At 53.3% G+C, this 16656-nt stretch overlaps 7 protein-coding genes across 7 annotated transcripts; 2 read left to right on the top strand and 5 right to left on the bottom strand.

The window, feature by feature from the left end:
- The first annotated feature begins 52 nt into the window (after window positions 1–52).
- On the top strand, window positions 53–1020 carry M421DRAFT_425457 (uncharacterized protein). Its single transcript, XM_033594079.1, has one exon. It carries the CDS (start codon window positions 137–139, stop codon window positions 698–700), a length of 564 nt encoding a protein of 187 aa, XP_033444006.1. The 5' UTR covers window positions 53–136; the 3' UTR covers window positions 701–1020.
- Window positions 1021–1460: 440 nt separating this feature from the next.
- Window positions 1461–2780, bottom strand: M421DRAFT_425455 (uncharacterized protein). The gene has a single exon (XM_033594078.1). The coding sequence runs from the start codon at window positions 2357–2359 to the stop codon at window positions 1523–1525; it is 837 nt and encodes a 278-aa protein (XP_033444005.1). The 5' UTR covers window positions 2360–2780; the 3' UTR covers window positions 1461–1522.
- On the bottom strand, window positions 2600–4565 carry M421DRAFT_425454 (FAD/NAD(P)-binding domain-containing protein). The gene is made up of 2 exons (XM_033594077.1): window positions 2835–4565; window positions 2600–2664 (listed from the first exon to the last, which is right to left on the bottom strand). The coding sequence occupies exon 1, from the start codon at window positions 4294–4296 to the stop codon at window positions 2950–2952; it is 1347 nt and encodes a 448-aa protein (XP_033444004.1). The 5' UTR covers window positions 4297–4565; the 3' UTR covers window positions 2600–2664; window positions 2835–2949.
- A 261-nt stretch (window positions 4566–4826) lies between these two features.
- M421DRAFT_74507 (major facilitator superfamily protein) lies at window positions 4827–6650 on the bottom strand (the record flags this gene model as incomplete). Its single annotated transcript, XM_033597052.1, has 5 exons — window positions 4827–5279; window positions 5331–5894; window positions 5949–6259; window positions 6313–6391; window positions 6441–6650. The coding sequence occupies 5 exons, from the start codon at window positions 6648–6650 to the stop codon at window positions 4827–4829; spliced, it is 1617 nt and encodes a 538-aa protein (XP_033444003.1).
- Window positions 6651–7768: 1118 nt separating this feature from the next.
- M421DRAFT_74321 (glycerate kinase) lies at window positions 7769–9191 on the top strand (the record flags this gene model as incomplete). The annotated part of the gene is made up of 2 exons (XM_033597028.1): window positions 7769–8531; window positions 8581–9191. The coding sequence occupies 2 exons, from the start codon at window positions 7769–7771 to the stop codon at window positions 9189–9191; spliced, it is 1374 nt and encodes a 457-aa protein (XP_033444002.1).
- Window positions 9192–13476: 4285 nt separating this feature from the next.
- Window positions 13477–14238, bottom strand: M421DRAFT_43017 (uncharacterized protein; the record flags this gene model as incomplete). Its single annotated transcript, XM_033594622.1, has 1 exon — window positions 13477–14238. A coding segment is annotated over one exon (762 nt), but the record flags the coding sequence as incomplete, so codon positions are not given.
- Window positions 14239–14298: 60 nt separating this feature from the next.
- On the bottom strand, window positions 14299–14871 carry M421DRAFT_74505 (uncharacterized protein; the record flags this gene model as incomplete). Its single annotated transcript, XM_033597051.1, has 1 exon — window positions 14299–14871. A coding segment is annotated over one exon (573 nt), but the record flags the coding sequence as incomplete, so codon positions are not given.
- Between the last annotated feature and the right edge of the window lie 1785 nt (window positions 14872–16656).

Genomic DNA, 16656 nt, shown 5'->3' with positions numbered 1-16656 from the left:
GCCCGGGGATGAGGCGCGAGGGGATTGGGCGCGTCATTTCGTAGTGGTCACAGCGAGCTACAGGATGTCTATGTCTTGAATAGCGCAGCAGCAATGGTCGTCTTGTGCCGATTACAATCGTAACAATCCCTTCAACATGGCCATGCCGTTCCTGCCGTCCGTCGGCGCACTCTTGCGCCCGCACAACGCCCTCCAGCACGCCCTTCGCCATGCGCTCCACAGCAGCGCCGTGCTGCTTGCAAAACAAATGCCGCCGCGGCGCATAATCCCCGAATCCGAGATCATAGAGAACTTCCTCAAGGGCTCCGGGCCCGGAGGGCAGAAAATCAACAAGACCTCTTCGGCTGTCCAGTTGAAGCACATTCCCACGGGCATCGTCGTCAAGTACCAGGATACGCGCTCGAGGGCGCTCAATCGCAAGGTGGCGAGACAGCTTCTGCAGGACAGACTGGAAGAGCTTGAGTTGGGGGATGGGGCGCGCACAAGGGTCAGGGCCAGAGAGAAGAGCAAGAAGAAGGCTAGTAGTGATAAGAAGAAGCGGAGGAAGTACCGCGCGTTGGAGGCCGGCAAGGCGGGCGAGGAAGGCGCTGAGGAGCCTGAGGAAGACAACGAGGAGGGCGATGCGGAGCTTGAGGGTGAGGCTGCTGACCAGAGCGCCGACACACCCAGCAAACGGGAGGGCGTCGACAAAGCGGGTTGAATGCGCATATGGCAAGTGGGCATTATACAAGTCATGAGGCTCAGCTATGAGCGGGAGCATAATCACACAACGCTGCTGGAGGCACCAAGGGCGCAGGTCTTCAGACATGAGAGCGAGAGGCTGCAGCTGGAGACAGCGACCGCTCGTTTCTCGACAGCAAGCAGACGCGTCGACGTGCCGTGAGACTATGAAGCTATGGAGAAGCAGCCAGCACAGTGACAATAAGAGCGGTCATGTGGATAGGGTTATGAGCCGTATGGGCTACATCACACACAATAGCACAACAAAAACATATTCCAAACTCATGTCCGCACACGTTTCACCTATTACCAATATACCTTGTCCTATTCTTCTTCCTCAACACCGTGCTTATAGCAACGATGGCAATGAAAAAGCCCACATAAAGTGAGAAAGCAAGCAAAAATTGCCCCTGTGGCGTCCCCGAAGGAAAGCCATACCCCAACCAGTCCGCGCTGTGCAATGCAGCTGATCAAGATAGATGAACCGGAATCTTGAGCCCAGTCATCCAAAGAAGGTAAGTATGAGAAACATGGAAGGGGACGGGGGCCAGCGGGTTTATATACTTGAGCCGCTTGGGCCAGGCTGACTCAGCTGTGTAGCCCGGCGTTTTGCCGATTCTAGGTCGTGGCCCGAAGGTGGAGCTGCGAGGTGGAGCTAGCTACTCTCTCACCTGACCTGGCTTCGGGGGACTCTGCATTTTACTGATTTCTTGCAACTGATACAAAAATCGCTGCGATGTTGTATTTGCTTGTGAAGAAGTTGTCAAGGAAAGATGCAAAACGACACCATGTACAGAATTCCTCAAGACGACTTTCTCCGGCCCGCCTCGAGACCAACAGAACAATCAACCTGAAGCAGCAACCCCTCCCTGAACTCCAACATCTGCGCCCACCTCCTCTCTGCCTCCTTCCTGCCTGTCTTTGTCTTCATCAACTCCACGTAATGACAAAGTCTGGTATCCATCCTGTTCACTGCCTCAAGAATCGTCGTCTTGCTCATGGTGCCCAGCCTCGCAATGCCCACGCACCCCAGCTCATCCAGCCTGACAGCATCCTGCACAAACCGTAGCGCTGGATACGCTTCGCAACTATCTTTGATCTTCTCCCTATCCCTGCACTCTTGCGTGAAACTGATCAGGCTTGCCATCAGCGCCGCCGGGCCGGCAACATCGGGCGGACAGTCCAGGCGCCGGAGGAAGTCGAAGAGTAGTTCATGATGGATATTCTGCACCACATCCGGACTATCCGATGTACTTGGGCCAAAGCCTTTCAGATTCTCGGCATGGTCTTTGGCATACAGCACCGCACCGAGCGAGGACACCATCGCTGCGACGATCACAGTACGGTAGTCGACGCCATGCGCCCAGACTTGCGAGGCATCGGTTTGGTAGAGCTGATAAGCTGCAACGGTAACGCGCTGGATGTGCATGTAGTCGTGCGCGAGGATCAGTTTGCCTATGTCGCGGCGCACGGCGAGGTTGACTTTGTGGAACCATGTTAGGTCTTCGGCGTCAATGTTGAAGAAGTCGGGGTCGAGGAGGCGCTTGTCTGTTTGTGTGTGCGAAGGGGGAGTCGTGGGTCCTGGGGTGGGTTTGGCGATGCTGGAGAGCCGCCGACGCATGGATTCGAGGCCTGGCATGTTCGATGTGGATGTAAGTTGCGTCCACGAAAGCTTCGTAACTCCGAATCGAAATCAGACCTGCGTTCACGTCAAGTGACAGCAAGGGAAAAGACGACAAATGACTTGAAAGCATCGTCAAACGGTAGTGCTGCACTGTTCATATAGCGTAGGTGATATGTGGAGGCTTCAACAATGAAGTGCCTGTCACACCTGGCTATATTCTTGATACGTCCTCGTCACCGTTCTTTGACAGTTTCAGCGCCCTAGCTGACCGCAGTGGAATTCGGTCAACGAAATGCATACCCGCATGCATGGGAAAGAGACTGTCTTTAGTTGTCAGCTGCGTCATCACCACGGTTCAGGTCGCACGAATTGACATGCGACCGTTTTGGGCGTCGACGCCATTGATTGGGTGGACGCCACAGGTGTTTGAGTCTTAAATACCCGTATTACCAGCGTAGCTATTGAGCAGTCACGAACTCGGGAAACGTACGACTTGACGATGTGGATGGTTGGGTGCTCAGGGTCGTACAGACGTGTTGGCGACTGCGGTGAGTTTACTCAGCTGCTGTTCTGATTCTCGAAAACGATACTGAAATCTCGCCTGACTATATCCAGTCCTTAGGGCTTTGCAGCTGTAATCTTCTGTTTTCCCCTTCGGTCTCTTTCACCTTGATGTTGACGCTGTCCATCTCGAATCCGGCCACCTTCTTATAGACAGTGCCGATGGCCTCCAGCTCTTCCTTCGGGATGACATCGTAGACATTCTTGAACCCATCTGGCGCCCTTTCTTCCGCCATTTGCAAGACGTGATCTGGCCCATTCGCTCGGTTTGCCATCACGATCTTCGCGGTAGGAGGTAGTCGCTCAGTCTCGTAAGCCTTCAATGCAGCTGCAACATCTGACGTCATGGTCTTGAGGTGTTTTGCCAATGTTTCGGCGTCAATAATGGCTTGCGATGCGCCGTTCGATCCAATTGGGTACATGGCGTGCGCTGCGTCGCCCAGTAGCGTCAGTCTGCCAAATGACCATTGCCCGACCGGATCGCGATCCGACATAGGAAACTCGAACACCTTGTCTGTCTTGTCGATCAAGTCCTTCATGTCCAGACCACCGCATTTCCAGCTCTCGAAGGGTCCTTCAAACACGCTCTTGTCTACTGCCTTAGTCCAATCTGTCTTTGGCGGTGTGAGATCCTTGTCATCCTTCCCTCTGATGCGTAGCTCTGCGATCCAGTTGACTAGGCTCTTGCCCTTGTCTGTTGAACGTTGCGAAATGGGGTATGCAATGAACTTTTGATCTGCATGCCCTGCCCACACCATCGAGGCTCCCGTCAGATACGGCTCTCTCTCGAGACAGCCACGCCAGAGCATTCGTCCAGAGAACCTTGGGGGTCCTTCCTTCGGGTACAGGATGCGTCGCGCAGTTGAATTGATGCCATCGGCTGCGATCAAAATGTCGCCGGATATGCCTGAAAGCTCGGTAGATGTGCCATCTCGTCGTCGTGAGAACTCTGCTGTGACGCTTTCTTCATTTTGCTCGAAGCCGGTCAAGGCGTGACCGAGGTGCACTGCGTCTGCGCCCAGGCGCTCCTTCACCGCGCTGAGAAGCAGCATCTGGAACTCTCCTCTGTGGATCGAAAACTGCGGTACTGCATAGCCGGCGTGTTTGCCACGAGGTTCGCTGAGGATGGAGTCGCCATGGCGATTGTAGAAGTTCAGCTCTGCTGTTTGAACACCTGTCTTCTCGAGGGCTTCCAGAAGACCCAGGTTTCGCAGAATCAGCACTGCAGAAGGCTGCACGTTGATTCCGACCCCGAGCGTTGTAAGAGTCGAAGATGCTTCGAACAATTGGATGTCGGTAAAGCCTGCCGCGTGCAGAGACAGCGCAGCTGTGAGGCCTCCAATACCGGCACCGGCGATCAGAATCTTAGGCTGTGAACTGAGGTACGGCATATTGTCCGGTCTCTCCTATGGCACAAAGAGCGACTGTAGTTGAGTGACAAGGGGAGCTGAAGGTGCAAACACGATTCCCCCGTGTACGTGTATCCGAAATCCAGGGTTTATCAAAGTCAAGTGCCGATATGTTTTGCCGCGGCCCAGACCAGGCCCAGGAGGTCGCCATGCGGTTGGTAAGAACGCTGGTCGTATCTCATGTTAGCGGATCGGTCCGTATGTTGCCTATTCCTAGAGATCGCGTGAGGCTATGGGGTCTTGGGGTGCGGGGGTGATGGAGGCGCGCAGGGGTTGCCTCCGAGATCGGCGGGCCAGCAACGCGATGCAGTCGAAAAGAACGAGGATTGCGAGCGCACCGTTGCAACCAAGTGAGAATCTTTGGAAGAGATGTACAAATTGTGTACGTTATCAAGACTTTAGGTTGATTTCCTATTTTATACAAGTGGTAATCTCCATGCCTGTCTGACAGCGCGATACAGACTGCTACATACAGCCATCCATCGTCAGTCATGTTCCGCAGAAATGTACTTCTACAACAGTCCCCTTGTACTCATAGCCCTCAGCTTTGGGCCGTAGAACCAGAGCAGCACCGGGCCCACCAATGCCAACCCCAGGGTCATGAACGCCAACAGGCTGTTTCCCCAGCCCAAGCCCAGAGTCTCATACATCTGCACCGCAAACAGCGGAAAGCTGAATCCACATATCGTGCGCATGAACGCGCCTACCGCCGCAGCAGAGGCAGCGTAATTCGCCTCGTACGCATCCGTAGTGTACGCCTGGCTACATTGAAATCCAATGATCATGCCGATAGCCACAATGACGCAACCAATGTTTGGTGCGATCCAATGTACGCCGTAATGCGCTGTCCATCCGTAGATGAATAGCCCGATGGGGCAAAGAATGCTAGCGATGAGCATGGGCGGGACGCGGAACTCGGGAAGGCCCTCTTCGAGACCGTAGTATGTCTTCAGGCGGGCGTACAGCTACGACATGTCAGATGGTGATATGGTGTGCAGGAGTGAGGAAATACTTACACCATCCATGAGTGGATGCGAGATCTGCAGACCGATCATGAATCCGAGACACAAGGATAGGTAATTTAGTGACGCCGGGCCAACATCCATATCGTAGACCTCTTCAAAGACAAGAGGAAAGGTGGATAGCATGAGATACATGACGCCGTACAGGTATGCGCGGTAAACCGAGGGCGCCTGGGTCGCCGGGTGCGTGAACAGCATGATAAAAGGCAGGATCAGTCGCTTGCGCAGGATCTTACTGAACCGGTCACCGGTCTCATACTCTGTGCGCACAACGACATCCTGCCGGATACCCTTCATAGCTTTCCTGACATGTTTTGCCTTCTTTGTCAGGATAGCAGGCGCGAACGTCTCGCGGAGGAAGAAAAGCGCGGTAACTTGGACAAACACGGTGAAGATCGAGGTTGCCCAGAAGATCCATCGCCAGCTGACACTTTGTGATATATAAGCACCACAGATGGGAGCTACGCAAGGACTGATCCAAGTAAGCATGCCGTAGATGGCTTGGCCTTTGCCGCGTTCTTCTTTGCGCCAGGTGTCGGCAAGGACTCCATTGCACAACTGGACTCAATTAGCGGTATTATCAAGGGGAGTGCGACCGCAATCATAACATACTGCTTGTGGTGCTGCTCCACCGATGCCAGCTAGGAAGCGGAAAGCAAGCATTTGGTTCTTCGTCTGAGCAAACCCACATGCGGTGTTAAAGATGAGGTAGATCAAATTGGCGTACTGTAAAACAGTAACCCTTCCATAGATCTCACTCAACGGTGCAAGCACGAAGGGACCTTGAGCATAGCCGAGAAGGAAGATAGTCATAATCAGCTGTCGCATGAAGCCCTCTGGGATGTCGAAATCATTACCAATAGTTGGTAGCACAGGTACGATCATCGTCGACGAGAATGGGCTGATGAAGGTGAACATCGATACTAACCAACAGTCAGTCCACTGATCAGTGTCCATAGCATTTCTTCATACTCACCAAGCATGGTGACGACCCATTTTCGCGACTGTGACCAGTTGAGCGGATTCGCGGGGTCGTTAGGTCCATCCCAAGTGATCTGCGTTACGCGTCAGCGTTATGTATACATGCACAAATTCTTTACTCACGATAATATCTTGCTCCAGTTTCACTGCGCTCTCTATTGCGTTGAAGGTGGGTTTATATGCTGTCTCCTCACCCCTAGACCACTGGTTGAAGATACGCTCAGTGCTAAAAAGTGGCCTATCAATACCATCATCGCCTTCGAAAGAGAATCTTGGTAGCTCATGTGAGTCTCGAGGGCTGCCGTCATCGCTGGCTGAAGCTCTTCTGTACATACGTTCTGGAAGACGCATGCTGAAAGAATGTCGCGAATTGCGTGAAACGAATGTGCAGGAGAGCATTAGTGAAACGATCGTTCATCTATGTCCGATGTCGTCCGCAGAGGTGCTGTTGTCATATATTGAGATGCTTGTCGCATCAATACTGAGTTTTTGAGGCAGTGTTGCGAAAACGATCATCGATGAGGCGGATTGTGTGTTCTACACGAGGCTGGCGGTGACTTTCTGAACTGAAGAGCTAAATCAAGCCTGTTTTGCCGTGTCTTCTGGTGCCATGCGACACCAAAGCATAGTCGCAGGCCGTAGCGTCCAGGTATCCAGGCTGTGACAGAACAGGAATAGAAATAGGACCGTTTGCTCGCGTAGCAAGCAAAAGTAGATTTGACTTCGAGACCAATGGGAAGGCTCCCAAATCCCAGTCTGGTATCGAGTGTAGATCTTCGCCATGAAAGACGGCCTTCTTTGTAGACGTCACCAGCCTGGCTGTGCTCAGATGTATCGCCAAGGAAGTCTTGGACGCTGCGCGACTTAGATTCGCCAACCCTCTTGGTGAATGCACGTGATCTGATGTGATTGGCTGGCCCAGCAACGTCAAGAGACTTGGACCTGGAGGACATTAGACAACCCCGTGGGTCAAGATGCTTTATGTGGAACAAGGAGAGCTTGTTGTTAGATGCTGGCGATCCAGACATCCTTAGTGAATGGCTGTGTCTCAGCGATCGTAACTCCCGGGTGTACAGACGCGATACCTATGAATGGATACAGACCACTAGTGGCTTCCAAATTTCAACCTAGTGTGCGTTTGAATTCGATACTTGGCTGTGTCCTAAGGCTGCAAGTGTGGTCCTATGGCGGTGTAATGTGAATCACCCGGGATGGTACTACAATTGTAGGGCTGTGTGGCATGAGATAGGCTCGGGTGGTGGTGACTTAACGCGGAGAGAGTAAGTTCCTGGAACATATAAGGAGTGTCGCGTGCTCACATTGAAGGAGCATCGACGAGCAGATCTGGGCGACACTCGCCTCAGTATATCCGACACTCATCAAGACGCTTACCAGCTTAAGATTGCCATCACCATAAGCCCACTTACAATTGCCACCGAACCATGCTCACTATGCTTCCTACCAGCGCTGAAGCCTGCGTTCCAGCAGTCGGATCAGAGACACTGGCTAGCCGCCCGAAGCTCCCAAGACTTCGCACTTTGAAGACCTTCAACTTGCCACCACAGCAAGTTGACGAAGTCTGGCTTTCGACTTCCACTCTACTGTCGACACCGACGTCAGAGATCCTTGGGGGGCACCCTCTCAGAATCCTGATTGCACCGTCTGGTTTCAAGGAGAGCCTTGGTCCAGAAGAAGTCGCAGATGCTATCGAAGCCGGCTGCCGCAAAGTTTTGGACGAGAGATCCGTCATCATCAAGAAGCTACCTCTGCACGATGGCGGAGAGGGCTTTGCTCGGGCTCTGGTAGCGGCCCATGGCGGACGTATCTCGAATGAGACAGTGACGGGCCCGATCGGCGTTGCGGTCAAATCACACCTGGGCTTCGTTCAGAATGACAAAACGGCTGTTTTGGACATGGCTGCAGCTGCTGGGCTCTGTCTTGTTCCAAAAGACTCACGCGACCCAACTGTGACTACCACCTATGGGGTCGGAGAGCTGATCAAGAAAGCGCTAGACGCCGGCTGCACCAAGATTATTATTGGATGCGGGGATTCAGGGACTTCCGATGGCGGCGCCGGTATGCTTCAAGCACTTGGCGTCCGTCTGCTTGATGCAGAAGGAAATGAGCTGCCAAAGGCAGATGGAGGTCGGGCTCTCTCACGCCTGGACAAGATTTGTTGGTGCGGTGTCCATCCCAGACTTCGCAAAGATGCCGGTTAGTCTACCTGAAGCCCTCTGTATTCAGGTCTTTAACATTTGGACAGCCGAGAAAGTACAAATTGAAGCTGTGTGCAACATCAAGAACGTCCTCTGCGGCCCCCGAGGTGTTGCACGAGTTTACGGTCCTCAAAAAGGTGCCACCCCAGAGCAGGTCGACTTGCTCGCCGTAGCATTAGAACAATTGGCTCTCGTTGCGCAGGGCACACTAAAGACAAAAATTTCGAATGCCCCTGGTAGCGGTGCCAGCGGAGGTCTTGGTGCTGGCTTAATGATGCTTGGCGCCAGACTGCGGGCTCGGAGCGATGCCATCAACGAGTACTTCGAGTTTGATCGCGTCTTTGAAAAGCAGTGGGACTTTGTCATCACTGCCGAGGGAAGTCTGGATTCGCAGTCGACCCAGGGCAAAATGACGACGGAGGTTGCTCGCCGAGCAAAGCGGCGCGGAGCGCAAGTTGTCGCCTTGGCTGGCACCATCGGAGAAGGAGCGGACGGATGCTATGGGGCAGGTATCAAAGCCTTTACAAGCATCATGCGAGGGCCTCTGACGCTGGAAGAAGCAATTGTACAGACCGATAACTTGGTAAAGGACGGCGCTGAGAAAGTTGTAAGGATGATCATGGTCGGGCTGGCTCTTGGTAACAGGCACCGCCGCTAGGTGCACTGCCATGATGATACCTTCTGGGCCTTGGTGCTGCCGCGTTACGACTAGTCAGATAGAAAATACCCATCAATTAAAGATTAACGATGAATGAGATGGGCGCAATGCTGTGCGTGATGTTGAGGCCAGAAGAGAGCACTCATGATGGGAGGACTGCCAGCTGCACCAGTCCCGAAGCAGCCTAGGTAATCTCTGCACCTTCTCAAGCCGCCCTCCACGAAGCCTCTCATCACCAGCAACATGCGTTAGTGTAATCGAAAGAGGATAAGCTCAGAGTATACGAATGCACCGAAGAGCTATCAAGTCTAAAAACGGCGGATGCGAGGTGACAACAGCGCTGAGATGAGAGCCTGAGCAATAAACAAATGATACTGCTAACGTTGACTCAAGAAAAATATAGGCCATGAGTCCAACAATCGTGCGTTTGGACCAGCTGAAACAACAAGAAACCCAGAAAGAATGATTCACTGCGTGCTATACCGTTGTGTCCCAATCCTTGGATCTCAAACCTAGATCCTAGAGTCAACGCTGCTACTGTTGGAAGAACCGCAGTTGTTTGAGATCCTCTATCTGTTGCCACTACCCTCGCTAGGCTTAAATGTGGGTGACACCAATTTGGAGGATAGACTAAGAGCCTGTCAAAAAGCAACCTGAGTACCAACGGCGGCATAGTGCTCCCGGACGACCCTTGATGAGTGTGGCTATGTGAACTGTCGATTGAGTCTACCTGAGGGAGCGATTATCTACAGTGCGTGAAAGCGGGAGACCTAACCCAATCGAGAAGCGAGCTGGCCTATGAGAAGCGCTGCCCTGCGCGGACACACCCCCACAGCGAGTGAATTGAAGCTCCGGGAGCTCACGCTGGAAACATGGTAACCCTGACTATCCTCCGCCTGTTGTCGCCTATCCTGTCCTCCATTGTACTCAATTTGTGTGTGGCTGCTGACGCCGTCGTCTAGCAGTTGCCGTTGATTGTCAGCCCGGTGGTGACGTCGGAGGTGCCGTTGGTGGTGTTGTTGACGATCGTAGGCTTGCCGAGGCCGATTTGACGGAGAAATCGCTCGTGAGCTACGCGATCGAGAGGTTTGGTGAGGCCGTCGGCGGCCATGGCTGTCGTGCGGACGTGTTCAACCGTGAGATGACCATCGCGGACGCGCTCCTTGACGTAGTGATAGTAGATATCCACATGCTTAGTACGCTCATGGTGGCCGTCACTGTGGAGAAGCTTGATAGAAGGCTCGTTGTCGCCGAACAGCTTGATAGGGTGAGTATCGTCGGACTTGTAGCCGAGTTGATGAAGCAGCCGGTGAAGCCAGGTGGCCTCTTTAGCTGCGAAGGTCATGGCCACGTACTCTGCCTCTGTCGTGGAGGTGGTGACAAGCTTCTGTTTGACGGATTTATGACAGATAGTCCCGCCAGCCAACTTGAATAGATAGCCGGAGGTGGACTTGCGGTCTTCGCCGTCAGCAAATGAAGCATCAGAGTACCCGTGGAGACCTAGGTCGGTGGGAGCCGACTTGACAAACATGTCAATAGTGAGTGTGGCGCCGCGAGGAGCTTTGTACGTCATGACGAGATCCTTGTAGGTCTTGAGATAGTCGATGACTTGTATAGCGTAGTCGTAGTGACGGAGCGTGGGGTTGCTCATGGCGCAGGCAAGAAAGCCAATGTGGAATGAGATATCCACCCGCAGCTGTGTCGCTGGGTAGAGCAGCTTGCCAATGATAGTCTGATAGTTACGCAGCTGTTGGAGAGGCGCAAGATCGTCCGTGGGACGCATCTTGAGGCCGAGGACTGCCACGTCAAGCGGCGTATGGCGAGCTGCAGAGTTTTCACGCTTGAAGTCGTGGACCAGCTTGTCGATATATCCCTCCATGGAGAGCTCGATGAGACGACGCTGGCGGTTACGACGGACGCGGATACCGAGATAATGGCTGATAGGGCCTAAGTCACGGCACTTGTACTTGTCGAAGACCTGCTGCTTGACCTCAGTCATACGCTGGCGTGTCTGGGTGATGAAGACGCACGGGTCAGCTTCCAATGGCATGAATCCAATAGTGGCGAGAAAGCAAGATAGCTCCTCATACCAGAGTCGAGGTGAGCGTCAGAGACCGTACAAGGCCTTCTAGAGTCGAGCCCTACGACTGTCTGGCAGCTGAATGTATACGACTTCGTCAGCGTTAAGTAGACTGTTGAGAAAGGCAGTGACAACGTCAGCATGGTCACACTCAAGGTTGAGAGCCGCTACGATGGCGAGCAACACCTTTAGAGTAGTGGCACGGGCGACTGCCGCGTAGGTCTCACGCCAGAAGTCGACGTCTTGACGATTGCCACAGACGACGAGCTGGGCCTTGAGGCGCTCGAGCTTGCCATCATTTGTCAGCTTGTATTTGTATACCCACTTGGTTGGCAACGCCCACACGCCGCTTGGCAGCGTGATGACGGTCTCCCAAGTTCTGTTATCATCATGAGCTTGATATTCGGCGCCTTCAGCTTCAATCCATCCATCCTTGTATAGGTGCTGGCGAGCTTGTTTGGCAGAGGTTGGCTCAGGCGGGAGCTCAACCTTGGTGACAGCCGAGGCTCCAGAGATGGCCATGGCGAAGCAGCGGGCGAGCTGCGGTGTGATATGTGGGTTGTGAAGCGCGATCGCGACGTAGAGCTGTCGGATACGACGAACTCGCTTGCCCAAGACGATATTGCGGTTGTTGAGATCGCCGTCAATCTCTTCTCGGCGAGAGGCTTGGTTGCCGCCACGTGTGGCATCCGCCGTGGGATTGACGGGGGCATAGGCAAAATCTGGCCGGAGGCGTGGATTGGGAGAGGCACGGGCGTTGGCCACAGCTTCAAGACTGCGATCGTCTGGCTTAGTGACACGATTGTCAGTTTCAATAACTGTTGAGTTGTTAATAGCTCTGTCAAAATCGAAGCTGGAGGCCTCAGTGAGACCGCCAAAGCCAAAGCCGCTGCCTTGCTTGATACCATCCACCCCCTTATTGTCACTCGCAGTGACGGTGGGTTGATGCGGTGGCAAAGGCTGCAGTGGGCGAAAGGGGATGGTGATAACTGGCTTGTTAGTGTCCACCGCTTCGGTGAGAGACTGCTGGTGAGCTTGAACAACAGTGGCCAGCTCACGCCGAGCCCATTGTACGCTGCTCGTACGGTGTACCTTCTGGTTGACGGGGTCCCACATGAGATAGATCTGGGAACCCTCTCGGCCAACGTAGTACATCTTGACGGCGCGGGGATAGGATTTTGCGCTCTGTACGCGGGTTTGTGCAGGTCGATGGACGTAGCCAACTTCACCGTACGTACGAAATGAGCAGAGGTTGGGGACTGGATAAGTGACGCGGAGATGCTCCAGTCGAAGCTGGGCAGGTGTCTTACCATCAGCTAGAGCTGCGCTAGGCGTGTGGTTGACCAGCTCCACGGCGTACCGTGCCGCGTGAGGCCACATATTTCTGTCAAAATGAGGAGCCGCGAGAGCCATGGTGCGGGCGCGGGACTCAATGATACGGTTGCTGGACTCAGCGACACCATTCTGGTGTGCGGTCCTCGGAGTGGAGAGTTCCAGTATGGTGCCACGGCGTGTGAAATCTGCGCGAGTGCGCTGCTTCACCAAGACTGTGTCGTTGTCAACGTGGATGACCGCCACGGTCACCTTGTACTGAGTTTTCATGCGATCAAGATATGAGAAAAGCTTGCCTGTGATACCTAGCTTGTCGTCGGTAATGTCAATCCACCGAAAATGAGAGAAATCGTCGGTGTAGATGACCCAGTACTTCTCACCCTCAGGTCCTGTTGGCGTCACCGGCCCGACGATATCGACGTGGACTCGGTGGAGGAAGGTGGCGGAGCGATTGGGCTTGACGCGAGAGACTTGCAGGTGTGAGTTACTGAGTAGACAGGCTTCACATGAGAATTGCTTGACATCAACGAGACGGAGACCAGTGGTGCTGTTGACCAAATGCCTCAACGTACGGACGTCGGCGTGACCAAAGAGGTCGTGGAGCTCTTGTAGAGTCACATCACGGGTGGGTGTAAGCATACTGTTGCGAGTCTTTGTTGTGACTGCAGCAAACGCAAGAGACTGAGCTGTCTGGATATTGTCACCGGCAAGCAGAAACGTGGGGATCCTGTCGACTTCTGGAGTGTAAGCGACTTCGGTGTCATGATCGTTCTGGCGCAGGTACAGCTTGTGGTCGTAACCATGGTAGTAGAGGTGTTTCTCACGCAGCTGAGAGTGGGAGAGTACCGATACAAACATCTGGGGTGCGTACAAGACATTGGTGAATGAAACCTGTTGACTGGAGCCGTCAGAGCAGAGGACTGTGACTTTGATGGTGCCCTTCTGCGTGACAGTAATGGGACCAGCCCTGGTGTTGATGATGGCGTAGTACCCGCCTTGGTCAAAGTTGACGAACTTACTGTGGTCGTTACAGAGATGATCAGTGGCACCAGTGTCAAGGATAAGACGATTGTGGTACTCACTGCGTCCAGCAAGCTCACGCACCGTGTCGCTAATGTCAATCACGGGTGTCTTGCGGACTGTTGCAAAGCTGAGGCCGCCGCCGTTGGTGAAGTACAGGTCGCCAGCAGCATCGTCCTTTATCGTTGCTGCGTTGGAGCCGTCCTTCTTGGACTTGAGAAGCTCCGCATTTCGCTCACGCCACTCAGGCGTGGCCTTGTGTGGATATGTATGCCAGCAATTATCGCCGGCGCCGTAGTGAGTGTGGTTGCAGAGCTTGCAATGAGCTCGCTCAGCAGTGGACTTGTTGCCAGTTTGATTACCGCCACCACGATTGCCTTGTGAGTTGCCGCCACCTCGACCGCCGCCACGATTGCCACGGCCGAGTCCGCCGCGAGAGCCACCGTGGCCACGCGTATCGTTGCGGTTGTTGTTGTTGTTGTTGTTGTTGTTGTTGTCACCCCCAGAATGGTGCTTGGCCGAGGAGTAAGCTGCCTTGATGGGATCGTCGCGACGAGCCTCATCGAGCAACTCGGCACACATCTTGGTGATACCTGGGAGGTGGTTGTTGCGCAGATCAGCCCGGCGCTGTCGGGCGTAGTCTGGGTACGACGTATCGATGGCGAGGATGAACTGATAGACGGCTTGTCTGTCAGAGAGCTTGCAGTCCTTTATCTGAGTGAGCTTGGCAAGTCCTGCCTTGAACTTGTCGACGAATGTGATGGTGGTATTGCACTCATGAGCGCGCAGTTTGAAGAAATCAGCCCAAATAGAGCACTCTGTGACGCCCTGGTCTCTGAATCGACCGACGATGGTGTTGAACTGATCAGCAATATCTGGCAAGTCGCTGATGCTCTCATAGAGAGACTGAGGGACAGTGGAGAGAAGCACTAGGCCGAGGGCAGCTGACGCGGCTTCCCATCGTCGACGCTGCTTCCACTCTTCAACGTATTGTTCCTCAACGGCCTTGTTGTGTTCTTTGACCTCTTCCTGGGCCTGGAGCAGTGACGCTTGGTCTGGGTATGTAGTGTTGATCGTCCTAGGCGTGATCAGAGTGTCGCCTTTGTTGACCTCAGGTTCCTCCCATGTGCCGTCAAGTAGGCCATGATAACCTTGTGATTTGGCGTAGAGCTTGTAGGCCTTTTCCCAATGAAAGTGATTAGAGCCGTCAAGCCGAAGCTTCGGTACGACGCTATCCGGGAGAGCCATGTTGCTGTGGGGTAATATATCGTATACCATGGGTAATGGAGGGGTACTGGTAGGGTAGCTCCGGAGTTGAGACGGTGGGCTACAGGTGCCGCGGAAATACGCTCTCTTTAATATCGTCGGTACGCTGCGATAGTACCTGCGCTCTGGCAAGGTGTACTATCCCACGGTCGTATCGCGATCAAAAAAGGAGGGGCTCATAACCTGATGAGTGTGGCTATGTGAACTGTCGATTGAGTCTACCTGAGGGAGCGATTATCTACAGTGCGTGAAAGCGGGAGACCTAACCCAATCGAGAAGCGAGCTGGCCTATGAGAAGCGCTGCCCTGCGCGGACAACCCTCGTCTGGTGCTTGTGGAGCTGCTTCCATGCGACCATTCAGTCGTAGTTGACCTGGTCAACAAGTTGGAGGGCCCGGACTTTAGTGGCGCGGGGGATACGCAGTGCGCACGTAAGGTAGACTACGCATGATGGACAGCCCGACAAACCCTTACACTTGAGGGAATCCGCGTCCTTGAGCTCTATCTAGTGGATTTCGATCAAATCCCAACACGGTGAGCTGGAGCGAAATAATAAACAGGAATAAAAATTACTCACGTTGAACTGCTCTTAGAGGCTATCATGTTCTATTGCGACAGTGTTGCATTTGTGGTGGAGGGTGTTGATGGTGTCCTAGAGAGCCTTGTTGTTGCTCTGGAGTGCCTTGAGATTACCCTAGAAAGTGAAGAGATGCGGAAGTAGTATTGAGTAGTGTAATGAGCTGAGAAATCTTCTAGTGTGCAAGAGAAGTTTGTTATTGAGTTGAACGAGTAAGCGATCGCGAGAATCAAGTTGAGAATAGAAGCTATTATAGGAGAGTCAGATGATCAAGTCGCTTAGCGTCTGCTGCAACAGTTCAGTAGCTGGAAGTGGCATTAGGTGAATGCAAGCACAGTAGCAACGACAACAGCGCGTGATACCTATCGGGACGAAGGTGATTCGGGTGAGAGCAAAGTACGTCGTGTTCAATCATTGGGAGTATAATCGAGACAGATGCGGCGAGACCGCCTCGAAGATACAGGAGTGTCTCACATGTTAGGTTGGTTAGTTGGCGAGCTCAAGGTGAATGCATTACCGGCCTGGTCAGTGGTCGACGACGACTCGGGCCGGAATCTGATTCAACGAGTGTTTAACAGTCCAATTCTGAGCCATCGTCTAAGGCATGATGAGCTTAAGGAAGAACACATCCGCTATTAGCTAGGTCTGCAGTCTCGCAAGGTCAGATTCAGTGCCAGGCTTGGACACCATATTGATGGGTATGTTGCCAGTACGATGATGTTGAAAACACTGACGTCTGTTATAAATCGGTCCGCATAATAAACAGGTCTCTGGAGTGTCCGCAGCTTTCTGTAAGCATGCACTGATCTCGAGGAGCCATTCCGTTTTGTTATCGAACTATTTCGAAACGCCAGAATCCGACAACCAAGTAGCTAGCATTATGGGCACAGAAATATACGGGCAATTTTTTGGGCAACGGAGAATGACTAGATGTATGTATGGTGAACGCCACAGAGTTCTGTTGCCATCGAAAGGTAATTACGTCGCAATTGTTGTCAGACTCTTGGTCAGATGCATGTTCGATGAATAGTTTCATGTAGCTCTCAAGCTTGATATGCGTTCTCGATGATCTAGTTCCAGCAAACTGCCCCTGTCGCGGCGTCGTTCACGATCGGACTGCATGCTCTGTCCGTGTTCGAGCACTTGGCGTGGTTGCGCTAGAATTTTGATGGGGTTCTGGCATCTGACTAC

The sequence above is a fragment of the Didymella exigua genome (genome assembly GCF_010094145.1).
Source record: "Didymella exigua CBS 183.55 unplaced genomic scaffold M421scaffold_46, whole genome shotgun sequence".
NCBI classification, from domain to species: Eukaryota; Fungi; Ascomycota; class Dothideomycetes; order Pleosporales; family Didymellaceae; genus Didymella; species Didymella exigua.
The sequence above is the reverse complement of the archived record's forward strand: the minus strand, read 5'-3'. Positions and strand labels throughout refer to the sequence as shown.

What these genes read in the sequence shown, in the direction of transcription:
- M421DRAFT_425457 (XM_033594079.1), top strand. Translation starts at nt 137, where the DNA reads ATGGCCATGCCGTTCCTGCCGTCCGTCGGCGCACTCTTGCGCCCGCAC.
- M421DRAFT_425455 (XM_033594078.1), bottom strand. Translation starts at nt 2,359, where the DNA reads ATGCCAGGCCTCGAATCCATGCGTCGGCGGCTCTCCAGCATCGCCAAA.
- M421DRAFT_425454 (XM_033594077.1), bottom strand. Translation starts at nt 4,296, where the DNA reads ATGCCGTACCTCAGTTCACAGCCTAAGATTCTGATCGCCGGTGCCGGT.